This window comes from Syngnathus typhle, linkage group LG4 (assembly GCF_033458585.1).
Source record: "Syngnathus typhle isolate RoL2023-S1 ecotype Sweden linkage group LG4, RoL_Styp_1.0, whole genome shotgun sequence".
Classification (NCBI taxonomy): domain Eukaryota; kingdom Metazoa; phylum Chordata; class Actinopteri; order Syngnathiformes; family Syngnathidae; genus Syngnathus; species Syngnathus typhle.
Genome location: NC_083741.1, coordinates 3,680,343 through 3,708,132, shown reverse-complemented (window position 1 = coordinate 3,708,132; position 27,790 = coordinate 3,680,343). Strand labels below are relative to the sequence as shown.

Sequence of the window (27,790 nt, the reverse complement as noted above, 5' to 3'; positions counted from 1 at the left end):
CAAATGCTCTGTCAGTTTATCGGTGTCTCTCTTTCTTTCTTTCAAAGATTGTGGCTATAGAAATAACTCTAAGATATGTCAAACAGAGGAAAGCAGCTATGATTGTGAAAGAATGCTGTTGTTAAAATATGGTTATTGAAATATTGCAGGTTATGCTGAAAGGAAAATACTTGCCCTACCATCGAGTCCCTGAAATATTTACCCTCCAATATTTTCAATTACAACTGACAACAAAATGTTAGCTTTGATCTGAACTAAGTTCAATACCCAGCCTTTAAAATGAGTTGGCCATATCGATTGCACATGGTGAATGCGTTTAACGTTTGTCTCACAGTTCTGAGGTTGTGGGTTTTCCTTTCAACGCAGTCCTTCTTGTGTGACTTTGGTTGGGTTAGCACTTGATACTCTGCCTTTCTCTCACATCCCCAACACACACGTTATGTCAATTTAGCTGTTAAATTTCCATTGGTGTAATTGTGAGTGTGAATGCTTTTTTGTCTGTATGTGCCATGCCCATGTAATCAGCTAGCAAGCAGTTCCATGTGACCTATGGCAAAAGGCAGACGAACAGTACACGTAACAAACGAGAAAGGATGACCAAGTGCGACATGAACAGAGTTTATTGGATGATGAAGGGAAAGGGAGTACTGGAGCATTGACAGGAGCAGTTGCGCCAAGGAAGCAGCATCTGAGCAGACAGCGGCAGACAGTCGGTGGTGAGCGGGCGAAGGGCGTCGCTGAACCAGACAGGTTCCAGCCAAGTGGTGATCAAGAGCAGGCCAAACCTGACGGAGCGCGAGGGAGGGAGGGAGGTAGGGCAATACCGGTAGCATCACAGGCCGAACTGACAGAGTGACTGGAGAGGTGCGCTTAAAGCGTATGTAAAGGCACCTTTACCATGTTTTAAAAACCACTCAGAATGTTCCATTATATTCACCTGTATCCAAATAATATTATAGAATTTGAAATGAAATTGCATTCGTGAGCCAAACGCAGTCAATTTGTGTGTATTTCTTCATCTTTCCTGCCCCTGTCATGAACCGCGCCATTCTGGATCACATGGTAACATGACGTAGATGATAGGACTCCCTCCATTGTTTACCGATTGATAGCACGAAGATCCATACAATTTCCTGGTGTTTTGTCACCAATACGTCAAAGAGACAGACAATAGAGACAAAGGAGGCCCCCCAAGTTCACCCACCCCCCCTCGAAAGTGCCAAGACAGAGCCGTGCAATTGCCAAAAGGGAGATTCTTGGGGTTTGAAAATGTTACCTTTGTTATTTGAAAAATAAAAAAGTTTAGGCTCATAACTATACGTGTAAGTTTGGTAGTAACATACTGTGTGCAAAGGGAAAATAAGAATTAGCCTAAAGTAATAAACGTTCATGGGTTTTCCCAGTCCTAAAAATTTATTTTCCTACTGTTTTCTACCCTATAAAAATATATGTTGCCGAATATATTATTAAAATAAATTTTCTTTGCAACTTTCTTGGAATTTATTAAATTGGACACCCAAAACAATATCAGTATATAGCCATTGATTTTTTCTCGATCCGGCTGTACCTTCCGCGCCTTCGTTTTGTGATGCTTCAGTCGCTGGGGTACTTCTCCCTGGTTCAAATTGGTAGCCTTGTACCCCAAGCAAGAAATCATACTCTTATTTATTTTCGTCAGATGCTGAAGAATCATCTGAGGGAGATTAAAGGGTGGGTAAAGCGAAGATGGTTAATTTTTGACTAACTCCGCCGGTTTATATGTATATGTATATATTTTTATTTTCTTCAAGAAAATTTAAAGAATTAGCATTTTTGGATGGATTTTATCCATTTATTTTGGAGAAATAATGGAACAACAAATGCCTCTAAAAACACCCATTTTTAATGAGGTATAGGACCACGCACCTCTCCCCTCCATGTCTTGGTTGATGAAGTCATGGAAGGAAGAGATCAAAATTTCCCTATCGAAAATAATTGTAAAGGCAATCGCTTAAAACGTACAAAAACAGCTACCAATTGGCACCAAAATTTACTTGGACATCTCTACTTATGACTACTTCAACATATTAAAAGGACTGTCACATACAGTCGAATGTAAAAGTTTGAGCACCCCTAACCATTTTCAAGATTTTCCTTTTATAAATCATTGGTTGTTCGGATCAGGAATATCAGTTGAATATATAATATAGCAGAAAAACACAGTGATATTTGAGAAGTGAAATGACGTTTATATGGATTTACAGAAAGTGTCCAGTCATTACTTAAACAAAAGTAGGCAGGTGCAAAGATTTGGGCACCCCAAAATAAAAATAACATCAGTATTTAGTAGATCCTCCTTTTGCAGAAATACCAGCCTCTAAACCAGGGGTGGGCAAACTACGGCCCGCGGGCCACATCCGGCCCACGGGACCGTTTAATCCGGCCCGCCAACCCTGAACAAATTGTATTATTAAACTTTTTTTTTTGGTCATTTTGCCTGCAATGACTGCGTTTTCCCAGTAGATGGCGAAGCGCTCGCCTGCGCATTTACTACCGGAAGCCGTGTCAGAAAGCTCGGTGCACACTCACAAGTGCGTGTACGTACTCAGTAGTACGGACTTGGCGCACTCTCGCTCTATTCGTATCAGTCCCGAATTTAGAGCGTGGGCTTTGACGACAGCATTCTTATAATTCGCGCGCTGAGCTTTCAGATGCAGTTTTGCGCTAAAGCCACCCACAAACCTTCCCCTGGAATCCTTCCATTAAAATGAGTGGCCCGAAAAAAAGAAGTGAGTGCCGAGTGTTTAAAAAAGAGTGGCCAATTTGGCTCGACGTACGCGACGTGACGTTCAGCCACATCAACATCAACCCGTCACAGATCAAGGTAAACGGACCAACACCTCGGATCTCAACTAAGAATTGCCACAACAAATTTTACTCCAGACTATGACGCACTAGCAAAAAAGGGACACCAACAACACTGTTCCCACTGAAAATGAACGGGAGGCTCTCAAGTTTATTGTAAAAAAATGCATTTTGAATATGATTTGTACACATAGCAGGGATTGAAACTAGCGACCATTCTCATTTTCAAACAATGCAGGATGCTCAAGGACATTGATGCACCACCTATTCGCGACTAATCTTAACCTGTAAAGTTCTTAAGGCTTACTTTAAGCAAGTGTTTCCCGTTTCCTCACCTCTGTTACCAGGTGTTTGCGAGTTAAAACTCTGCTCTGATTTTCAGATACCCCTCACCGTGTTGCTGTTTTGATTACTTTATTTGGATGTATGCTTTCACCGATTTTTCAAGATGATATATTTGGTCAGAATGTTTGCCGTTTGATGTGACCCCATAAGATAAACATCTTTCATTAATCTGACCTGCAGGCACTGAAGTGATGGAGATTGTTATTCATAATAACAGTGTCGTATTTTATGAGAATCACTGATAGCAGTTTTTTAGTGAATTATTATTTTTTTTAATGCTGTTAATAAATGCATTTGTTTTCAAAAAACTTGTTTGGAATATCCATGCTTTACTACCTACTAAAGGCCAAGATCTTCTATGCAATGACCTTTACAGGTCGCTTATATGACTTCACACAACGCCTATACCATCTGCTCCTGGTCCGGCCCTCCGGTCCAAATTTAGAACCCAGTTCGGCCCACGAGTCAAAAAGTTTGCCCACCCCTGCTCTAAACGCTTCCTATAGCTTCCAATGAGATGCTGTTTGAAAGTATTTTGACCATTCTTCTTTACAAAACATGTCCAGTTCAGGGTATTTAAGGTGGCCAGTTGCAAGTCGTTCTCCTCTTTGCATCTTCTCTGAAGAATGGTAACATGAGAGCCTTAAAACAACTGACAAAGATTGTTCAACGTCATGGTTTAGGGCAGGGGTGGCCAACCCATGGCTCGCGAGCCGCATGCGACTCCTTGCCTGGTTTCATGCTGCTCCTTTACGTTCATATCATTTGTTTGTTTTTTTTGTTTGTTTTTTGTGCGTGTTCGCTTCGCTTGAGTTCAATATGGTATTGTCGTCAAACGCTGCGTGTTTGCTTCGCTTGAGTTCAATATGTTCAATATCAAAGTCAGCTTTGTTGTCAATCTCTTCACATGTCAAGACACAAAGAAACCGAAATGACGTTTTCTCTATCCCACGGTGACGAGACATATTACACGATAGACATACAAGTAAACGACACAATATAAAAACAAGAAGGCACAAAAAATAAATAATAAGTGATGAAAAAATAATAAATAAATAGATAACACAATAAATAAGAGGAGCAAAACGGAGCCAGTGTGCTTACAGCAGACAGTAAGCGTAGCGCAAAGTACAGGATGCTACGCAGAAAGGGGAAGCGAGTTCAGGATCCTAACAGCCTGGAGTATGAAGCGCAGGCTCCTATACCTCTTCCCAGAGGGCAGAAGCTCAAATAAAGAGTGAGCGGGGTGACTCACATCACTCACAATCGTGGTCGCCTTGCGGGTGAGATGGGAGATGTAAATGTCTTTCAAGGGGAGTGAAGCACCAATAATCTTACCAGCCGTGTTCCCTATGCGCTGCAGGGCCTTCAAGTTGTAGTCAGTGCAGCCGCCACCCCAAACAGCAATACAGCTGGAGAGGACGCTCTCAATGGTGCCACGGTAAAATGTAGTCATGACGGCCGGAGGAGCGCTCGCTCGCCTGAGTTTCCGCAGGAAGTACAGGCGGCGCTGGGCCTTCTTCGCCAGTGATGCGGTGTTGGTGGACCAGGAGAGATCCTCACTGATGTGCACTCCCAGGAACCTGGCGCTGCTCACTCTCTCCACCAAAGCACCGTTGATGGGTCAGCGGCAGGTGTTGGGTGTGACCCTTCCGGAAGTCAACAACAACCTCCTTGGTCTTGTCGACGTTCAGCAGGAGGTTGTTGTCCCTGCACCACGTGGTCAGAAGGTCAACCTCCAGCCTGTACTGAGTCTCGTCTCCCTTGGTGATGAGACCCACCAGAGTCGTGTCAGCAAACTTCACTATGCGGTTGTCGCTGTGGGTTGCAGTGCAGTCATGCGTCAGGAGGGTGAAGAGCAGCGGACTGAGCACGCAGCCTTGGGGGGCCCCCGTGTCAGCGTGATGCTGGCAGAGATTTTGTCGCCAACACGTACCACCTGTGGCCTCTGGCAGAGGAAGTCCAGTAGCCAGTTGCAGAGATAGGTACTGAGGCCCAGCTTGTCAAGTTTGCTGATGAGGCGTTGTGGCACAATGGTGTTGAAGGCAGAACTGAAGTCCACAAACAGCAATCTCACTGTCAGGTTTATTTCAATGACTGAATAACTATTAAGAGAAGAGCAACAGCAAACAAACCACAAGTGAGACAGAATATTAAGTCTTTTCTCGCGAGGAGAACGATAGAGAGAGGAAACTCGGTTACAATCTCCATCAATTCTGAGTTCTCTCTCCACGTGCTCCTCTATTTAATGTTTTGGTTGCCCTGGTTACAGAGGCGTTGCTACACTAAAGGAAGGGAAGATTGTGTCTGTAGCAACATTGATTAGCTAAGGAATGTAGTGTGGTGTGAATTAGCACTTCATTGTCGGCCCGTGACCCCCGCAGAGTTTGTCCATCTGTTCTTCTCCAGTTGTTGGCCGAGTCGTCCTCGAGTGTGATCAGATAACTTGAATTGCCGCTTTTCCTGTGGAACAATGCAACTAAACCTTGGCTAGACTTTATCTACTTAGTAAATTAACACTCAATAACAATGAGTGACTTGTCCTAAACACTTGAACAAGACTTGAGTAAATATGGGATAACTTGTACGCAACCACTTCAAACTGTGTTTAACACTTAACAAAGAAAAACAGTTCTGATCAACAACAATCTATGAACCAAACCTACTGTTAACTAAAAGGAATGGAGTTTCTTTCAACCAAATAGGAACATTTCGCCTATGCAAATAAGCTCTGCTCATTGTTAGTGAAGGCCTCTTACAGGAACAAAAACACACAGATAACATAAGGACAGGAAGGACACATATGGCTGACAGGGATCAAAAGACATCCCTGTCACTAAAGAGAAAGAACGTAGATAAAAGGAAAGCCATAAACTCGTAAAGACAAAGCCTACAGGTCTGGCAGGCCAAGGCTTCACTTAAATTATTCCAACACTCACATACGAGTCCCTTCTCTCCAGGTGGGTGAGGGCCGAGTGGAGGGCAGAGCAGATGGCATTCCCAGAGGACTGCTTGGCTCGGTACGCAAACTGGAAGGGGTCAATGGTGGGGGGGAGAACGGAACGGATGTGCTCCATGACAAGCCGCTCAAAGCACTTCATGATGATGAGCATAAGTGCCACGGGGCGGTAGTCATTGAAGCAGGACGGAGCAGGTTTCTTCGGCACAGGTACGATGGTGGCAGCTTTGAAACACGACGGGACGATGGCCTGCTGCAGGGAAGTGTTAAAGATGTCTGTGAAGACATCCGTCAGCACACCAGCGCAGTCCTTCAGCGCTCGACCCGGGATGTTGTCAGGGCCCGCCGCCTTACGGATGTTGATAGCGGCAAGCGCCCTCCTCACGCTGTCGGCGGAGAGGCACAGGGGCAGCTCGTGTGAAGGGGGAGTGGCCTTCAGCGGGCAAGTGCTGTTCTGAGCGTCGAAGCGAGCAAAGAAGCGGTTAAGGTCATTGAGCAAACGGACGTCCCCTTCACAGCTCTGCGGTGCGGGCTTGTAGTCCGTGATGGTCTGAATGCCCTGCCAAAGGCTCCGTGCGTCCCTGCTGTCCTTGAAGTGTGCGGTAATTTTGCAAGAGAACGCCCTCTTTGCTTCTTTGATGCCCTGGGACAGGTCGGCCTTCGCAGTCCTCAAGCCAGCCTCATCCCCCGCTCTAAATGCTTTGTCCCTGGCCCTCAGCAGCCTGAAGACAGCCCCCGTCAGCCATGGCTTCTGGTTAGCCCGAGTGACGATGGATATTGAGTGAGTCACATCATCAATGCACTTCCTGATGTAGAAGGAAACAGAGTCAGTATACTCCTCAATGTCTGTCCGATCGTCGCAACTGGCAGCCCTCCTAAACATGTCCCAGTCAGTAGAGCCAAACCAGTCACGAAACGCATCAGAGGCACCCTCAGGCCACACCCGTACCCGCTTTCGAACCGGTCCGGATGCTTTCACCATTTGTCTGTATGCGGGCAAAAGCATAAGTGATATGGTCAGAAAGGCCAAGATGGGGAACGGAGGCGGCTTTGAAAGCTCCTTTATGCGAAGAGTAGACCAGGTCCAGGAAGCTGTCGCCACGCGTAGGAAAATTAACATGCTGGTGAAGCCTCGGAAAAACAGACTTCAGATTAGCATGATTAAAATCCCCAGCGAAGATGGTGAAACCGTCAGGGTGCGCTGTCTGTTGTTCACTGACAGCCTGGTACAGTTGACTATGAGCCGCGATCCTGTCGCCTTCGATGTTGGAAGGCGGGATGTAAACCGCGACCAGCAGAATCGCGGTAAATTCCCTTGGCAGGTAAAAAGGACGGCACTTAGTGATCACAAACTCTGCCAGTGGCGAGCAGTGCTTGCATACCACTACGGAGTCCCGGCACCATTCGTCACGGATGTAGACGCATATTCCACCTCCACGAGATTTTCCCCCTTGTACAATGGCCCGGTCCGCCCGATAGCACGCTAGCCGCTCCAGATGTACGGCAGAGTCCGGAATGTTGACTGTCAACCAAGTCTCAGTGAACACGAGCACACAGCAGTCCCGCACTGTCCGGTTTGTAGATCGCAGCAAGCGAATGTAATCCATGTTGTTGTCCAGCGATCGAACATTCGCCAGAAGAATGGAAGGCACGGCCGGGCGAGCAGGGTTGGCCGCCAGCCTGGCCCGGACGCCCCCGCGCTTGCCCCTCTTCAGCCTCCTTGCACACCGCTTTCGACGCTTCCCAACCGGGGGAGGAATAGCAGACGATATGAGGTGAAATCCCGCAAAGGAGGAGGGGCACACCCAATTAATGTCAATTTCGCTCTTTAAACCGAGCAGCCGGGGGTGGAGGGTAGTTCATGTGTGCTCGTGTGCATGATGTGGCTCTTTGCGGTAACACATTAAAGAATGTGGCTCTTAGTCTCCGACTGGTTGACGACCCCTGGTTTAGGGGAAGGATACAGAAAGCAAGCCCAGAGATTTCAGCTGTCAGTTTGAAACGTGAGGAACATAGTGAGGAAATGGAAGACCACAGGCACAGTTCTAGTTAAGGCCCGGAGTTGCAGGCCAAGAAAAATCAGAATCAGAATCAGCTTCATTGACCAGGTTCGTGCATGCCAAACAGAGAATTTGACTCCGGTTGATCTCAGCCTCTGTACATTTGAGTGATCGACAACATTCAGGTAATTAACAACATTTAAGTGGCTAGAGCAGGATGTTATTACCCAGTGATCTCTCTGAGTGGTGTGAGTTCATCAGAGCGACAGCCTGGGGGAAGACGCTGTGTCTGTGTCTGCTTGTTTTGGCGTACAGTGCTCTGTAACGCCATCCGGAGGGGAGTAGTTCGAACAGACTGTGACCTTGGTGAGAAGGGTCTGCAGAGATGTTACTTGCATATTTCCTGGTCCTGGACAGGTACAAGTCTTGGATAGATGGAAGGTTGGTCTCGATTATCTTTTCGGGCGAGTTTACAGAAGGAAAACTTTGGACAGAATCGAAGTTTAGCTACCTCAAGAAGAGATAAGATAAGATAAGATAATCCTTTATTATTCCATCAATGGGGAAACTCCTGTGTTAGCAGCAGTACACTTAACATATACACACACACGCATGCGGGGAAGGGGGTAAAAGATTATAAAAAGTAAAAGGTATATATAATTAGAAAATATTGACAGTATATACACAATATACAGTGGCGATAAAAACAATATATATTATATAAAAAATAGTGCAGAGGAAGAAAAAAAAAAGCAGGTAAAAAGAGTGTGAGGTAGGCAGATATTGCACATATGATTGCACATATGGTTATTGCACGTTATTTGCATGTTATTATTGTCCATTAGCTACAGTGATCGGCCTGGTTGTACAACCTGATGGCAGCAGGGAGGAAGGACCTGCGACGCCTCTCGGTGGTGCATCGTGGGTGACGAAGCCGGTCACTGATGGAGCTCTTCTGGGCTCTGACAGTCTCATGAAGGGGGTAGGAGACATTGTCCATGATGGAGGACAGCTTAGCCACCATCTTCCTCTCCCCCACCACCTTCACCCGGCCCAGGACAGAGCCGGCTTTCTTCACCACCTTGTCCAGCCTCTTCCTCTCCGCTGCAATGATGCCGCTGCTCCAGCAGACCACCCCATAAAAAATGGCGGACGCCACCACAGAGTCGTAGAAGGTCCTCAGGAGGCCGTCCCTCACTCCGAACGACCTCAGTCTGCGCAGCAGGTGGAGTCTGCTTTGGCCCTTCTTGTATAGGGCCCGAGTGTTTACAGTCCACAGTGAACACCCAGGTACTTGTAAGAGTCCACCATCTCTATGTCCGTTCCCTGGATGTTCACCGGCAAGGGGGGGACTTTGCGCCGGCGGAAGTCCACCACCAGCTCCTTTGTTTTTCCAGAGTTAATCTGGAGGCGGTTCTGCTGGCAATAGTCCACAAGCGTCACATTCAGCAGAAATGTCATTTGAAAGCTGTTGGAATTGTACAAAGACTCAAGATGGGACAGGGGATTGGTACATTATTGCCAGAGAGCGCAAAAGACCGACAGAAAAGGAACGAGCGGTCACACAAAACAAAATCCGACCCCGAGCAAGTTAAAGTTGTCATTGACAATATTATGTCTGTCTGTCTGTCCGTCTGTCCGTCAATTTATTTATTGCATCTAGTATTGCACAAGGCGGCTCGGTGGCGCACTGGTTAGAACGTCCCCCTCACAGTTAGTTGTGATCAGGGCTGTGGACTCGGTCGGATTTTTGCACCGAGTCCGGCCTCTTGACCACGAGTCCGAGTCCGGCTGTCCATTTTTTCTGTTAATTCATGTGACTGCTTAGTCTTTATTCAAGGCTAATTTAGATCAAAATCTAAATAATTACAACCGTTTTGTGATGGCTTTGTCTTTATTAAACATATAAACGAATACAATAAACAGATACTTAGTACTAAGTTTTAATCATTAATTACACTATTATAGCTCAGACATTTATCTAAACACAAATAATTAGTGACGACCCCACAACTATCGAAACACATAAATGATATAAACTGGCTTACATAATCGTCCTTGACATTGGTACATAATGTAAACATTAGCCTAAGTGCAACTCAACGTGGCCCCATTGATCGTAACTTACGCTCCGTTTCCCCTCCAAATCTAGAGGCAAAACATTGGTCTCTCGCTGCTCCCGGGTTCTTCCATCTTGGCTGCGCGCGGGGCATTGTGGGTCTTGTATGTGCATGCACGCAGGCAGGCGCGGGCGCGCACACAACAACTAAATTTGTCTTCATAACAAGCAAGCAGGGCTGTGGACAGTATTCCTACGCGCATTCTCAGCAGCATGATGAAAATAAAATTGAACGTATTTTTTTTAATGTCGGACTCGGTGGACTCGGTCAAAATCAGCACCGAGTCAGAGTCCGGCAAAAATGACAGAGTCCGACCGAGTCCGAGTCCCCGAGTCAGAGTCCACAGCCCTGGTTGTGATGCAGTCTGGGTCGAGCCTCCTGGCTGAGCTGAGACACTGACACATTTTTGTTTGTAAATGTATCTTTTTATTTTTCTACTTTTAGTCACAAGGGTTCTTTTCTTCTCATTCGTGGTCTACAGTAGATTCGCGATTTATACAAAGAGCACTCACACAGTCGGAAAACGTACACTAAACTTAAACTAATTGCATCAAAGAGCAATGACGAGTATGTGACGACATTGCAGGGAGTATGTGGAAGCAAAAAAAAACAATGCATAATAATTGGCAAGTGCACTTCATGGGTTTCCACACTTGAAAATGTAGGATTTCACCAGACTGGGATTTCACTCTTTGTTCAGGTTCTATTGAGCGAAACAATCAAGGGGAAAAACCTTTAAAACACATCTTTAAATAAAAGGGTACAATATTTTCCAAATAAAACAATGCAAGCTTAGTGTTCTTTAACACATAAACCAATAAACAATGTAGTAAAGTTCAGTCTTCCTATTAAGTAAAGTGCATTTAATAAATTAACTATTTTTATTCAAATCAAGGAATGCATAAATAAGGCATTGAAACAGAAACCCAGGTTTTAAAATAACCTGCCTTTACCTTATTTTTAAATCACAATAATTTTACTTGATTGTAAGCAAGATCACTTTACTTTTATTTTGACAAATATTTCCCACAATTAAATAAAAGCATTCCAGCCTTTCTACTGAAAGAGAAACATGAACACAAAGTGATCCTTCCAAACAAAAGTTATTAAACCGCTTAATGCTTTTCAGAAAGAGAACATTTTCCAGACCAACTGTAATGCAGTCAGTGATCTAAATCAGGGGTCCCCAACCCCCGGTCCGTGGACTGGTACCATGGGTCACTTGGTACCGGGCCGCCAAGCCGCACAGAAAAAAAAAATTTTTTTTAAATCGACAAACAGTTAATTCAGGTCAAGACGCTCATGTTTCCTCAGTCGAGCCCGCAAAGCTAGCAAAAAATGATTACGAATTTATTTTGAAAAATATAAGAAAATTGGCGATTCTCTCCCAATTACATCCGTCGGTTCAGGTCAAGACGCTCGTCTCGGTCACGTGACGTCACCTCAGTCGAGCCCACGAAGCAAGCAAATATGAGCAAGACACAGATGTTTGGAAAACTTATTTGGAAAGGGAAAAAAGCCCAATTAGGAGACGGAAGAATAGGCTACGAGTTCTAAGAAAAGGAATGTTGCATTTAAAAGAACATCTCTGGAGTCCTACTTAGAATGTGGATTTATCGCCACAGGTGACTCTGACGCACCAAGGCCACTCTGCATAATATGTGGCGACAGGCTAGCTAACGAGGCAATGAAGCCTTCAAAACTGCTTCGGCACATGGAGACCAAGCATCCTGTATTAAAACACAAACCTTAACCACTTCGGGTGTCAGTGTTTCCGATTACGCCTACATGGGACCGGCTCGTTTCTGAGAAACAAGCTCAGTACTCTCACTAATTCAACATAATGGTGAGTTTTATTTTCATGTCGTTTATACTTGTTTTTATGCCAGTCTTATCATTTTATTTCACCGTATTGATATATTTATTATAAATGTATTATTTATTTATATAAATGTATTATTTATTTATATAAAGGCCGGTCCACGAAAATATTTCTGACACGTAACCGGTCCTTTGCGCAAAAAGATTTGGGGGCCACTGATCTAAAGTTAAGAACTGTGAGCTCACCAGTAGTCCCTTTGGTCTCCTCTACCCATGAGTTTTTCCCTTTCTCCGTGGAGCTCAGTGCTGTTTGCTGCTACAGCTGTGTTGCTCACGGAACGAAAGGATTGTGTTGTTTGCTGCTGCTGCTGCTGTTGCTGCTGCTGCTGCTGCAGGAAGCCGGAGGACCCAGAGAAAACCCACGCAGGCATGGGGAGAACATGCAAACTCCACACAGGGAGGCCCGGAGAAGGAATCAAACCTTTACCGTCCGAACTGTGAGGCGGACATGCCAAGTGCGCCGCCGAGCCGCCTGTGATGAAATCATTATTAATAAATGAAAAGCTTTTTTTCGGGGGAGGGGGGTTGTAGGACTGACATCATTTTTTTTTATCACAGGTGCCAATGATGACTCTCTTTACCGTCCGTCCCTTTAAGAAATTCCAATTTTAACTCTTTTTACACCACAACTCATTCAATTTGACTTTATAGACTATTTCATTTTTGTACCATCTTGATAATTTATTGAATACATTTTTATCTGTCTGTGCTAGCTGCTTGCTGGAGCCCCGTTTGGAACAACGAGGAGTAAAACTATTCCTAAGGAGCACCTGGCTTCTGCTCAAGACCTGGACACCATCTGGTCCCTTGGGGCAAGCTTCTCTCTCCTGTTATGTCTTAATCAATAGCATAATAGCATATAAAGACCTGTAATGCAAGGCTAATTTAACCCACCGCAGTAATTCTATGACAATGACAAATAGTGTGTGTGTGTGTGTGTGTGTGTGTGTGTGTGTGCGTGTGTGTGTGCGTGTGTGTGTGTGTGCGCGCGCGCGTGCGTGCACGCGTGCGTGTGTGTGTGTGCGCGTGCGCACGTGTTTGTGTGTGTTTAACCCTCCACAGGGTTACCTACAGTACTCCGTGTTATTTTATGGCTATTATGGAAGGGTAAGGAAAATCGGCAGCGCAGGATACCGATTGCCCCTTGCCTACTTCTTGGTTGGGATGGCTGTCTTCGCATACAGTTTCATCATTCTATTAAGAAAGTAATTGTAATATTCTTTTTAATTTAAACAAAGGTTTTTTTGATTGATTGATTGATTGATTGAACTTTATTCATCCCACAGCGGGGAAATTCAGTGGCGTAGCCAGGTATTTTCCAGTAGGGGCGCGCGCACACAGGAAAAAAAAATCGAACATCACCCACGCCATTTGCTGATTGCTAAAACAACATCCGGGTCCGGGAGGTAAACGGTGAATGGATAACATCGCGCACATAGAATAGCGCAAGCACATTCGCGCAAGACCGAAAGAAAAAAACGGCCTGAAAACGAAGAATCGAAAAAGCTCGATTTTTTTTTTTTTTTTTTTCAACCGGGGCGCAGGGGTCCTAACCGGGGCGCTTGGCAACGCCACTGGGGAAATTCACTTGTCACAACACCGCATACGAGTGCAAGAATAATACGAATGTAAGAATAAAACAAGTGCCAAAATTTCAAAAAAGGGTAAATAACAGACAAGGACAAACACAAGTGCTGCTAGTAGAGACAAAACACATTAATTTTATCAGGTGCCACGCATGTTGTAAAGTCTGACAGCAGAGGGGATGAAGGACCTACGGAACAGTTCCGTCCTACACCGAGGGTGCAAAAGTCTGCCCCTAAAGGAGCTGCTCAGGGACCGCACAATCTTATGGAGGGGGTGAGAGGTGTTGTCCATGATGGATTTAAGCTTAATCAACGTCCTCCTCTCACCCACAACCTCAATGGAGTTCAGGGGACAGCCAAGGACAGAGCTTGCTTTTTTTTGTTTGTTTTATAAGCTTTGTAATCAAATATTTAATGATTTTAATTCAATGAATTCTCATGAAATATTTATTTTTTATCAATCTGTAAATATGTTTTTCCCCTGTTAAACTTTCAGCTCGGATGAAAAATAGGGCAATTTTATGTTCAATGAATGCTTTTGATGTTAGTCAACCCTGAAAATATCACATCCCGCTCATTGATTGCCAAACTCAAGCTTAAGACTCAACAATAAATAGGCAAGCAAGTTAAACAAATAACAGTAATGTCAAATGGTGTATAACTGTGCAATATTAAACTAGTTACAATCAAACCTCCAAAGTCACATGCTCCAAAGGTTGAAGAGTTTGGAATTCACCCATCATTTTCAGCAAAAATGTCTCAGAAGTCCAGTTCAGAGGTAATTAGAAAGTGTTATATCGATGAAAACACCTGTACCTTATATACTCGTGCTTTTAGAATATCACCTAGCCTCCCCTCTGTCACGTTCCTGCGTCACCTGACTTCCAGTCAAGCCCTAATCGAGGAATTGCCAGCACCTGCTACAGCTCGTTAGGTCCCCTACTTAACCTCTCTGTATTCTGCCAGTGGTTGTCAGTTCGTCTACTTACCCTGCCCGTGACACCACTGCCTTTTTGTCCCCGGAACGATCTCTGTTGCCAACTGCTTCCGTAAACTGACTGACCACACTTTGATCGCCGCCTGCCCTGACTACTTGCTCGTCCTTCGACCACGCTTCTGATCGCCGCCTGCCTCGACCACCTGCCTGCCTGCCTACGACTACGCGCTGTGCTCTGCTGCTCAGCCACGCCAGCCAGACCGCAGGTCCAGCGTTCCACTTCCCCTTTCCCCCTTTTTCAATAAAGGATCGTGCTGCACTTGGTTGCCCTGTCTCTGTTCCGTGACACCCTCAGCTTTTGTTGAAGAGCTTTTAAATGCTTTTATTTGTCAAGTTTTAGCTACTGGATTCCATTGCCCTAATTACAACCAGAGTTTTTTCAGTCAAGAAAAAAATCACCACGGACGAATTGTATTGATTGCTTAGCTCCAAACATATTACTAATAGTAAATGATTCTCTTCATTCAGGGTAGTTCCCCCAGTCCTTAAAAGCTGCACTTGGAAAACCCCTGCTAAAAAAAGACCTACACTGGATCTTCAATAATACTGTAGAACCCTGGATCTCGACCCGGAGCACCAAGAAGTGAAACCGTCTCCTTCCGAAGCAACAGTACATAAATCCACAAAATAAAAATACAGTATACCAACAGCTTGGAGCACAGTCTTACGCAGTCCGTATGCAGCCCTTAACACGTCAGACATTTAAAAGACAAAGAATGATCTCAGGGCGGCTCAGTGGGTCACTGGGTAGCTAGGAGGGTGTGGGTTCGATCCCACCTCCGGCCCTCCCTGTGTGGAGTTTGCATGTTCTCCCCGAGCCCGCGTGGGTTTTCTCCGGGCACTCCGGTTTCCTCCCACATCCCAAAAACATGCTTGGTAGGCCGATTGAAGACTCTAAATTGTCCCTAGGTGTGAGTGCGAGTGCAAATGGTTGTTTGTCTCTGTGTGCCCTGCGATTGGCTGACAACCGGTTCAGGGTGTCCCCCGCCTACTGCCCGATGACGGCTGGGATAGGCTCCAGCACTCCCGCGACCCCCGTGGGGACTAAGCGTTTCAGAAGAAGAAGAATGATCTCAAAATAAATTACGGAAACATGACAAAGTAACAATATTCAAAAACATAACATACGAAATAATGTCCCAATGAATCAATGTGAACAAAAGGATTGCTGTTGTATACAAATACAGTGAGATGCATGTAAGTGCACACAGATGATGTGTTGCATCTCGTGGATAAGTTCATTACAGAAAAGACCCTACATTAAAGCTTCTAAAAGCATGAGTATATAAGGCAGTGGTCCCCAACCTTTTTTGCGCCACGGACGGTGTCAGAAATATTTTCGCGGACCGGCCTTTATACAAATTAATAATACATTTATATAAATAAATAATACATTTATAATAAATACGATGAAATAAAATGATATGACTGGCATAAAAACAAGTATAAACGACATAAAAATAAAACTCACCCTTACGTTGAATTAGTGGGAGTACTGAGCTTGTTTCTCAGACACGAGCCGGTCCCATGTAGGCGTAATCGGAGACAATGACACCCGAAGTGGTTAAGGTTTGTGTTTTAATACAGGATGCTTGGTCTCCATGTGCCGAAGCAGTTTTGAAGGCTTCATTGCCTCGTTAGCTAGCCTGTCGCCACATATTATGCAGAGTGGGCTTGGCGCGTCAGAGTCACCTGTGGCGATAAATCCACATTTTAAGTAGGACTTCAGAAATTTTCTTTTAAATGCAACATTCCTTTTCTTAGAACTCGTAGCCTATTCTTCCATCTCCTCATTGGGCTTTTTTCCCTTTCCAAAGAAGTTTTCCAAACATCTCTGTTTATTGCTCATATTTGCTTGCTTCGCGGGCTCGACTGAGGTGACGTCACGTCACTGACATCTTGACCTGAACCGACGGATGTAATTGGGAGAGAATCGCCAATTTGTTTTACATTTTTCAAAATAAATTCTTAATCAGTTTTGCTAGCTTTGCGGGCTCGATTGGGGAAACATGTCACGTGACCGGGACAAGCGCCTTGACCTGAATTAACTGATTGTTTATATATATATATATATTCATTTATTTATTTTTCTGTGCGGCTTGGCGGTCCAGTACCAAGTGACCCACGGACCGGAAGGGGGTTGGGGACCCCTGATATAAGGTACAGGCCTCGTCCGGCCTCTTAAATATAACACAGAGTAGCTCTGTTTTTACACGGTTGTTATACCATGAACTCAACTCTTCAGCGTGAACCCCCGGGATCTTGTGGTCTCGTGGGTGCAGCTTTCCAGAAGCGCACTGCGCACGACTGCAGTCGAGCATCGTAATGGTAAAACGCACTAAACAACAATGCCAACTAACGTTGGTTTCCGAAGCTTATTTTGAGAATCAAGAAAAAGATTTCCTGACATTTTATGTCAAAAAAACCAAATGTCGAGTACCAAGGCGTTTGACTTCCGGGGTTCCACTGTATGTAACTACAGGCCCATATCAAAATTTTCAGTTTTGAGGAAAAATAATTGAAAGTGTTACTTTAAACAGATTCACATTTTTATGATGAAAAACAACCGTTTTAATGCATTTCAGCCTGGATTTTGACACCACAGCACGGAGACTGCTCTTATTGCAGTATTAAATGACATATATGGATAATGATGCAAAACCACCATCTTAGTATTGCTCTATCTCAGTGCTGCATTTAACACAGATGATCATAATATACTGCTCGACAGACTAGAGCAGTGGGTGGGACTTACTGTTACTGTATTAAATTGGTTCAAATCTTACCGCGAAGATAGGGACTACTTTGTCTCAGTTGGTATTTATGAGTCTGAGCGAACAAAAATGACCTGGGGTTCTACGATCGTCCATTCTAGGACCACTTCTAGTAATATTCATGGACTGCCCCTTGCACAGATTGTGGAGAATCACAAAATATTTGATTATATTTGGCACACAACTTTACATTTCAGCGTCATCACATGACTATAGTCCCTTACTTTCATTAAGTGTATTCATCATCACCAAAATCTATAATTCGCCGCTGGAATGAAACATCTCAATCAACAAATGTCACAGAATAAAAATGTGGTTTTGCATTATGGCTGCATAAAGAGTACTTTGGTTTGAAAAATGACTCATGTTTGACTTGGGAGGTTCTGTCCCATCGCTGAGGTGGAGCCATTTTATATTTAACACCAGCCAGAGTTCAATGTCACTTGCCATCAAATGTACTGCATTTTCTAGCCTGATGATGATGTGAAAGAGAAATCCAGGGCTACAGTATTTTTTCATAAAGTGTTAGTAACCTTTTCTTATTTAGAATGGCCAGAAATTCCAGACTCAGCCTAGCCAGTGCTTCTGATGAAAACTTTACATTCTGCTGGAGGGTATTTTGTGCTTGGGATTACTTGATTGGAAATCCAGAAGCTGCAGAGAGCAAAGGAGCGGCTATCGTCAACAACATCAGGGTCAGACTGCTCTCAATATACAGTATACAGTGACAGATACCTTGTAAAAATAGACTAACTATTGTAATACAAGATTCTGCTGTTTTTTACTTAAGCATTCAGTCTGTGCTTTCTTTATAGGAAGCCATTGTTGAAGAACAGGAAAAGAAGAAAGATACCAGTCTGTAGGTATCCTAGTTTTGCATCACAAAATGTTAATCCGTCTCGCAATGAGTCTACCTTGCTCATTCTCATAAATTTCGATGGGACATACATTACTTTATGTAGAAAATTAGGCATACATTGTACCTCATGGGTCACTATTTAGAACTGAACTGAACTCCTTCTGTACCAAAATGATGACTTCTGAAAATGTTTTGGAAAACCATGTGTTTCTGTGTATTTCTTCAGGGCTGTTCTGATCAGTCTGCGTTTGTTAGCCAATATCCTGGTGTTGATGTCTCTAGCTGGCAGCATCTACATCATCTACTTTGTGGTGGACCGTTCTCAGAAATTGGAGCAGGAGAAACCAGAGCTGACGCTGTGGGAAAAGAATGAGGTATAGGAAGAAAAAAAAAAGCAAATCAAGATTCATCATCATTAGATTAGATTAGACATCATATAGTGCAGTTTCAAGGAATCGGTGAAAGTGGAAACCTCCCACTGATCCAACATATGGCCGCGCAAGCCAGCCGATTATCATCCATCCATCCATTCAGCCCAAAACCCATCCATCCATTTTCCCATGGGGGTCGCGGGAGCCTATCCCAGCAGTCATCGGGCAGTAGGCGGAGGACACCCTGAATTGGCTGCTAGCCAAACGCAGGGCACACAGAGACGAACAACGATCCGCACTCGCATTCACACCTACGGGCAATTTGTGCTCAGGAAAAGTGTACTCTCAATGGCAGGGTAACAACAGCAGAACAGACCCACCAAGCCTGGAGACTGAGCAATACTGGAAGGGCATATAGGAGAAGGACACATCACACAACAGTGAGGCACAATGGCTAGTCTCTCTAGACCACAGCAACCACCCTGAGCAGAACCCAGTTACCATCACTGTGGCAGACATCCAAGAGAGAGTCTCAGGTATGAAGAACTGGACAGCACCCGGGCCAGATATGATCCATGCCTACTGGATTAAGAAGCTCACTGCACTCCATGAGCGCCTAGCAGCACAAATGAACCAGCTACTAAAGGTTGGAACTCACCCCAAATGGTTAACTGAAGGACGCACAATCCTGGTCCTGAAGGATCCCACAAAGGGTACAGTCCCATCCAACTATTGGCCAATAACCTGTCTCCCTACAACATGGAAAATCATGTCAGGCATCATAGCGGCTAAGATAAGTGTACACATGGCTCAAAACATGAGCACAACACAGAAAGGCATAGGCAGCAATACCAGAGGAGCCAAACACCAGCTGCTGGTTGACGGAACGGTCGCCCGAGACTGCAAGACTCGACACACTAACCTGTGCACTACCTGGATTGATTACAAGAAAGCCTACGACTCCATGCCACACTCACGGATCACTGAATGCTTGGAACTGTACAACATCAACAGGAACCTGAGAGCCTTCATTGCAAACTCGATGGGACTGTGGAAAACAACCCTTGAGGCCAATTACAAGCCAATTGCACAAGTCTCCATCAAATGTGGCATATACCAAGGAGATGCTCTGTCCCCACTGCTGTTCTGCATAGGTCTGAACCCCCTCAGCCAAATAATCAACAAGACTGGCTACGGATACCGACTCAAAAATGGGGCCACCATCAGTCACCTCCTATACATGGATGACATAAAGTTGTATGCCTAGAGCGAGCGAGACATCGATTCACTGATCCACACAACCAGGATCTACAGCACAGACATTGGAATGTCATTCGGACTAGAGAAGTGCGGTCGCATGGTGACAAAGAGAGGGAAGGTAGTCCATACAGAAGGGGTCTCACTCCCAGAAGGAACAATAACAGACATTGAGGACAGCTACAAGTACCTTGGTATCCCACAAGCAAATGGCAACCTCGAAGAAGCCACAAGGAGAGGAGCCACAGCCAAATACCTACAATGAGTAAGGCAAGTCCTCAGAAGTCAGCTAAATGGCAAGAACAAGATCCGGGCAATAAACAGCTACGCCCTGCCAGTCATCAGATACCCTGCAGGAATAATAAGCTGGCCAAAGGAAGAGACGCAGACCACATATGTCAAGACACGGAAACTCCTAACCATGCACGGAGGGTTCCACCCTAAGTCCAGCACCCTGAGACTGTACACTAGCCGTAAAGAAGGAGGCCGAGGACTACTGAGTGTGAGAGCCACTGTTCGGGATGAAACAGCCAAGATCCGTGAGTACATCAAGGAAAAGGCCCGAACGGATGACGTGCTCAGTGAATGTCTCAGACAATGGCAAACAGAGGAAGAGTGGCTAGAGACACCATCTTGGGAGGACAAACCCCTACATGGGTTGTACCATCGGCAGATAAGTGAAGTGGCTGACATCAAGAAATCCTACCAATGGCTGGAAAAAGCTGGACTGAAGGACAGCACAGAGGCACTCATCATGGCTGCACAGGAACAGGTTCTGAACACCAGAGCAATAGAGGCCAAGATCTACCACACCAGACAAGACCCAAGGTGTAGGCTGTGCAAAGAGGCCCCTGAGACAGTCCAGCACACAACAGCAGGGTGTAAGATGCTAGCAGGGAAAGCATACATGGAACGTCATAACCAAGTGGCTGGCATAGTGTACAGGAACATCTGTGCAGAGTATGGACTGGAAGCCCCAACTTCAAAGTGGGAAGCACCCCCTAAGGTGGCAGAAAACGGGCGAGCCAAGATCCTGTGGGACTTCCAGATCGAGACTGACAAGATGGTGATGGCGAACCAACCGGACATTGTGGTGGTGGACAAACAGCAGAAGAAGGCCGTTGTGGTGGATATAGCAATACCAAGCGATGGCAACATCAGGAAAAAAGAACTTGAGAAGCTAGAGAAATACCAGGGCCTCAAAGAAGAGCTTGAGAAGGCCTGGAAAGTGAAGGCCTCGGTGGTGCCCGTGGTCATTGGGGCACTTGGGGCAGTGACCCCCAAACTGGAGGCGTGGCTACAGCAGATTCCAGGAAACACATCAGACATCTCAGTCCAGAAGAGTGCAGTGCTAGGAACAGCCAAAATACTGCGCAGAACCCTCAAGCTCCCAGGCCTCTGGTAGAGGACCCGAGCTTGGAGTGGGAAGACCACCCGCGGAGGGTGAGAGGGGAATTTCTTATATATATATATATATATATATATATATATATATATATATATATGTATATATATATGTGCGTGTGTGTGTGTGTGTGTGTATGTGTATGTATGTATGTATGTGTGTGTGTGTTCCATCAGCACACAGGGCGTGTGATGCGTCGGTGCAGTAGTGTTGGAGTAGTAGTGCCTGTAGTTTGTGCCTGCTGCATGCTGCCTCTGCTTGCCACTTTTCTGCTTTCAGCTACCGCCACCGGCTAGCCCTCTGTTTCCGGGGGTGAAAAGAGGAGCCGAGTGTATAAGCCTCCTCAGCCGGTACACAGCCTCTCCATTGCCAAGACTTGCACACGCCTCCTCGTGGCCACACACGGCAACTGGCACCTTGAGGTTACAGGCTAAGTTGTGCAGGATCTCGGAGCAGCAGTGGGCCCCAGAGATGTGGAATGTAGGTCCACCGGTGTGTGGACACGCCCTACTGCCCATCAACCACTGTCCCGGCTGTGGGTAAACAGCTCCAGTTATGGGTAAATAGTGAAGACCTCAACGGTGGACCAGGCGGAGGATGATGGCTGACCTAAGGGGTAGCGTCACAACGGCTGGGAAGGCGGATGACGGCTGCAGCAGAAAAGGGTCACCAGTCGTCTTGATCTCCTTGCCACTGGACTCTGACCCTGATCTGTCAAGGACAGTGTGGTGACTGTCTGTGCACCAGTCTCCCCACTTTAAACAAAGTCACGCACAGGCGTCTTTTTCAGGGAATTCACTTTACATCCCGGATTAAAGTCCTGTGGCGACCAGTAAGTGGCAACGAGGGCAGGATTGTGAAGTCTGGAAGCCCCTAGTCACAAGCTGGGACATCAGGCGGTGGATGTTAGCTGATCGTTGGGCTCTTGGACCGAGGCAGAAAGAGCTCTTTGGTAGCTGCATCCATGACTGAGCAGCCCTTTTTAGGATCCACGCTGCTCACCCCTGTGGGGGAAGGGGCTAGAAAAGGTGCCCTAAACATAGCCTGCCTCAAACCTCCCGACTGAATTACCGCGTTCAGAGGGATCACCAATATGCGGTCGAAAACACAGAAACATGAATTTTGGAGCATGGAATGTGCGCACACTAATGGACAGTGTAACCAGTGATAGGCCGGAGAGGAGAACCGCCATCATTGCCAGGGAACTGAGAAGATACCGGATTGATATAGCTGCTCTTTCAGAAACCCGACGGGCAGAGGAAGGTCATCTGAAGGAGGAGACTTTCAAGATGGCGGCGCGTGCATACGCAGCGACCTCTCTCTGTCCCGCCCAAACGGTGTTTTGTCCGTCTAATGAGTGTTTGTCCGGCAGTTTTTTTTGTTCGTCTCGTCGTACTGAGTCGTGCTACAAGTACGGCAGGCAGGTTCTGCTTGACATCGGCAAAAGCGAGTTTTGTCGAGTTCTGGACTTTGATGCGGGAACATCAAAGGAGCTCGGACTGCTACGTCCGGAAGCGTCGCCGGGCTCGTCTGCTATTCCTCCCCAGGTTGGGAAGCGTCGAAAGCGGTGTGCGAGGAGGCTGAAGAGGGGCAGACGCGGGGGCGTCCGGGCCAGGCTGGCGGCCAGCCCTACTCTCCCGGCCGTGCCTTCCATTCTTCTGGCGAATGTTCGATCGCTGGACAACAAAATGGATTACATTCGCCTGCTGCAATCTACAAACCGGACAGTGCGGGACTGCTGTGTGCTCGTGTTCACTGAGACTTGGTTGACTGTCAACATTCCGGACTCTGCCGTACATCTGCAGCGGCTAGCGTGCTATCGGGCGGACCGGGCCATTGTACAAGGGGGGAAATCTCGTGGAGGTGGAATATGCGTCTACATCCGTGACGAATGGTGCCGGGACTCTGTAGTAGTATGCAAGCACTGCTCGCCACTGGCGGAGTTCGTGATCATTAAGTGCCGTCCTTTTTACCTGCCAAGGGAATTTACCGCGATTCTGCTAGTCGCGGTTTACATCCCGCCTTCCAACATCGAAGGCGACAGGATCGCGGCTCTTAGTGAACTGTACCAGGCTGTCAGTGAACAAGAGACAGCGCACCCTGACGGTTTCACCATCTTCGCTGGGGATTTTAATCATGCTAACCTGAAGTCTGTTTTTCCGAGGCTTCACCAGCATGTTAATTTTCCTACGCGTGGCGACAGCTTCCTGGACCGGGTCTACTCTTCGCATAAAGGAGCTTTCAAAGCCGCCCCCCTCCCCCATCTTGGACTTTCTGACCATATCACTGTTATGCTTTTGCCCGCATACAGACAAATGGTGAGAGCGTCCAGGCCGGTTCGCAAGCAGGTACGGGTGTGGCCTGAGGGTGCCTCTGATGCACTGCGTGACTGCTTTGGCTCTACTGACTGGGACATGTTTAGGAGGGCTGCCACTTGCGACGATCGGACAGACATTGAGGAGTATACTGACTCTGTTTCCTCCTACATCAGGAAGTGCATTGATGATGTGACTCTCTCAAAATCCATCGTCACTCGGGCTAACCGGAAGCCATGGCTGACAGGGGCTGTCTTCAGGCTGCTGAGGGCCAGGGACAAAGCCTTTAGAGCAGGGGATGAGGCTGGCTTGAGGACTGCGAGGGCCGACCTGTCCCGGGGCATCAAAGAAGCAAAGAGGGCGTTCTCGTGCAAAATTACCGCCCACTTCAAGGACAGCAGGGACGCACGGAGCCTTTGGCAGGGCATTCAGACCATCACGGATTACAAGCCCGCGCCGCAGAGCTGTGAAGGCGACGTCCGTCTGCTCAATGACCTCAACCGCTTCTTTGCTCGCTTCGACGCTCAGAACAGCACTTGCCCGCTGAAGGCCACTCCCCCTTCACACGAGCTGCCCCTGTGCCTCTCCGCCGACAGCGTGAGGAGGGCCCTTGCCGCTATCAACATCCGTAAGGCGGCGGGCCCTGACAACATCCCGGGTCGGGCCCTGAAGGACTGCCCTGGTGAGCTGACGGATGTCTTCACGGACATCTTTAACACTTCCCTGCAGCAGGCCATCGTCCCGTCGTGTTTCAAAGCTGCCACCATCGTACCTGTGCCGAAGAAACCCGCTCCATCCTGCTTCAATGACTACCGCCCCGTGGCACTTACGCCCATCATCATGAAGTGCTTTGAGCGGCTTGTCATGGAGCACATCCGATCCGTTCTCCATTGACCCCTTCCAGTTTGCGTACCGAGCCAAACGGTCTTCTGAGGATGCCATCTGCTCTGCCCTCCACTCGGCCCTCACCCACCTGGAGAGGAGGGACTCGTATGTGAGATTGCTGTTTGTGGACTTCAGTTCTGCCTTCAACACCATTGTGCCACAACGCCTCATCAGCAAACTTGACGCGCTGGGCCTCAGTACCTACCTCTGCAACTGGCTACTGGACTTCCTCTGTCAGAGGCCACAGGTAGTACGTGTTGGCGACAAGATCTCCGCCAGCATCACGCTGAGCATGGGGGCCCCCCAAGGCTGCGTGCTCAGTCCGCTGCTCTTCACCCTCCTGACGCATGACTGCACTGCAACCTACAGCGACAACCGTATCGTGAAGTTTGCTGACGACACGACTCTGGTGGGTCTCATCACCAAGGGAGACGAGACTCAATACAGGCTGGAGGTTGACCTTCTGACCACGTGGTGCAGGGACAACAACCTCCTGCTGAACGTCGACAAGACCAAGGAGATTGTTGTGGACTTCCGGAAGGGTCACACCCAACACCTGCCGCTGACCATCGACGGTGCTGTGGTGGAGAGAGTGAGCAGCGCCAAGTTCCTGGGTTTGCACATCAGTGAGGATCTTTCCTGGTCCACCAACACCGCATCACTGGCGAAGAAAGCCCAGCGCCGCCTGTACTTCCTGCGGAAACTCAGGCGAGCGAGCGCTCCTCCGGCCGTCATGACTGCATTTTACCGCGGCACCATTGAGAGCGTCCTCTCCAGCTGTATTGCTGTTTGGGGTGGCGGCTGCACTGACTACAACTTGAAGGCCCTGCAGCGCATAGTGAACACGGTTGGTAAGATTGCTGGTGCTTCGCTCCCCTCCTTGAAGGACATTTACACCTCCCATCTCACCCGCAAGGCGACCACGATTGTGAGTGATGTGAGTCACCCCGCTCACTCTTTGTTCGAGCTTCTGCCCTCTGGGAAGAGGTACAGAAGCCTGCGCTCCCGCACCACCAGACTCTCAAACAGCTTCATACTCCAGGCTTTTAGGATCCTGAACTCGCTCCCCCGTTCTGCGTAGCGTCCTGTACTTTTACTGTCTGTACTGTCTGTATGCACACTTGCTCTTATTTGTTGTGTTATCTGTTTATTTATTATTTATTATTACTCTTATTATTTATTGTTTGTGCCTTTTTGCCTTCTTGTTTTTATATTGTGTCGCGTACTTGTATGTCTATCGTGTTATGTGTCTCGTCACCGTGGGATAGAGAAAAACGTAATTTCGGTCTCTTCGTGTGTTCTGACATGTGGAGAGATTGACAATAAAGCTGACTTTGACTTTTGACTTTGACTTTGAAAAGGGTGGATACACTTTCTTCTGGAAAGGAAAGGCCATGAGCCTAGGATCCATGGGGTTGGTTTCACCATCAAGAACCAACTGATCAGTCAGCTCTCTGAACTCCCGGTGGGAATCAATGAGCGCCTGATGACCCTCCGTCTGGTGCTGGCAAAAAAACAGACGGCAACAGTCCTTAGTGCTTATGCACCTACCCTCGTTTCCGATGAGGACAAAAAAGAGGCCTTCTATGCCTGTCTGTATGAGGTATTGTCAAAAATCCCCAAGGAGGACAAGATTATTATATTGGGAGATTTCAATGCCAGAGTGGGCCGGGATCATCACCTCTGGAAGGGCACCATTGGAAAGGAAGGCATTGGAAACATCAACTCCAATGGGGTTTTGCTTCTTAGCAAATGTGCTCAATACGACCTTACCATCACCAATACCATCTTTCGCCAGAAGAACAAACTCAAGGGTTCATGGAGACACCCTCGCTCTAAACAATGGCATCTTATTGACTATGTCATTGTCAGAGCCAGGGATCAGCGCGACGTGAGCATCACAAAAGCCATAATGGATTCAGAGGCCTGCTGGACAGATCACCGCCTGATACGATCCACGATGTCCATCAGACTCAAGAGGAAGAGGAGACTGCAAAAGAAGCTGAGCCGGCAGAGACTAAACCTCGGGACCCTGAACAACACTGCCGCCCTGCAGCTGTTTCAGGCCTCTCTTGGAGAAAGCCTCAATCAGGAATACCCTGAGGACATTGAAGAACACTGGCCTGCTCAAGTCTTCCATCCTCGACACCTGCCGTGCCACTCTTAGGTACAAGGCCAGAAAGCATCAGGACTGGTTAGAGTTGAATGACACGGAGATAGAACAGCTCATCTCCAAGAAAAGGGAAACTTTTCGTCTCTGGCAAAATGACATCACCTGCACAGCAAAGAGACAGGCTCACTCCAGAGCCAAGGCTGACGTCCAGAGCCGGGTGAGACAGATTAAAAACTCCTGGTGGACAGAAAGGGCACTGGAAATCCAGAGTTTGGCAGACTCTGGTGACACCAGAGGCTTTTCCAGCGCTACTAAGGCTGTCTACGGCCCAAGCCATTGCGGCCAAAAACCCCTACGCTCTAAAGACGGGCAGGAGCTGTTGAAGGACAATGAGTCCATAAACAACCGGTGGAGAGAGCACTTTCAGGAACTCCTCAACCGTGACAGCAAAACTCAGTCCGATTTCCTCAGTCACATCCCTCAGAGTCCCATCAGGGAAGACATGGGTGAACCCCCCACTTTAGTAGTCCAAGATGCCATCAGGAGCCTGAAGAACAACAAGGCCTCTGGGCCAGATGGGCTCCCAGCTGAGGTCCTAAAGGAAGGTGGATTAGAGCTCCAGCGCCACCTCCATTCCCTCTTTCTGAAGGTCTGGGAAAAAGAAGTACTCCCCTCGGAGCACAGGGATGCTCTGATAGTGACCATTTTCAAGAAAGGGGACAAAGCGGATTGCAAAAACTATAGGGGCATCTCGCTCCTTTCAACAGTTGGCAAAGTACTTGCTCGTGTTCTTGCCAATCGCCTACTGCCACTGTCTGAGGAAATTCTCCCAGAATCGCAGTGCGGTTTTCGCCCATCTAGAGGCACTGCAGACATGATTTTTACAGCATGCCAACTCCAGGAGAAATGCCATGAGCATAAACAGGCTTTGTTCATGGCTTTCATAGACCTGACAAAAGCCTTTGACACGGTGGATCGCCAGTCCCTATGGAGCATCCTTCTGAGGTATGGTTGCCCGGACAAATACATCAGAATACTGCTTTTATTACAGGACGGAATGACAGCCACAGTGCTCAACA

At 47.0% G+C, this 27,790-nt stretch overlaps 1 protein-coding gene across 1 annotated transcript in view; it reads left to right on the top strand.

Annotated features, from left to right (window-relative positions):
• LOC133152994 (transmembrane channel-like protein 3) overlaps positions 1 to 27,790 on the top strand; it is a 122,972-nt gene that overhangs the window by 29,401 nt on the left and 65,781 nt on the right. The window contains exons 6-10 of the mRNA XM_061277002.1: positions 12,863 to 12,961; positions 13,212 to 13,354; positions 18,054 to 18,201; positions 18,322 to 18,365; positions 18,592 to 18,739. Of these exons, the coding sequence (XP_061132986.1) occupies positions 12,863 to 12,961; positions 13,212 to 13,354; positions 18,054 to 18,201; positions 18,322 to 18,365; positions 18,592 to 18,739 (582 nt within the window). The remainder of the gene's footprint in view (positions 1 to 12,862; positions 12,962 to 13,211; positions 13,355 to 18,053; positions 18,202 to 18,321; positions 18,366 to 18,591; positions 18,740 to 27,790) is intronic.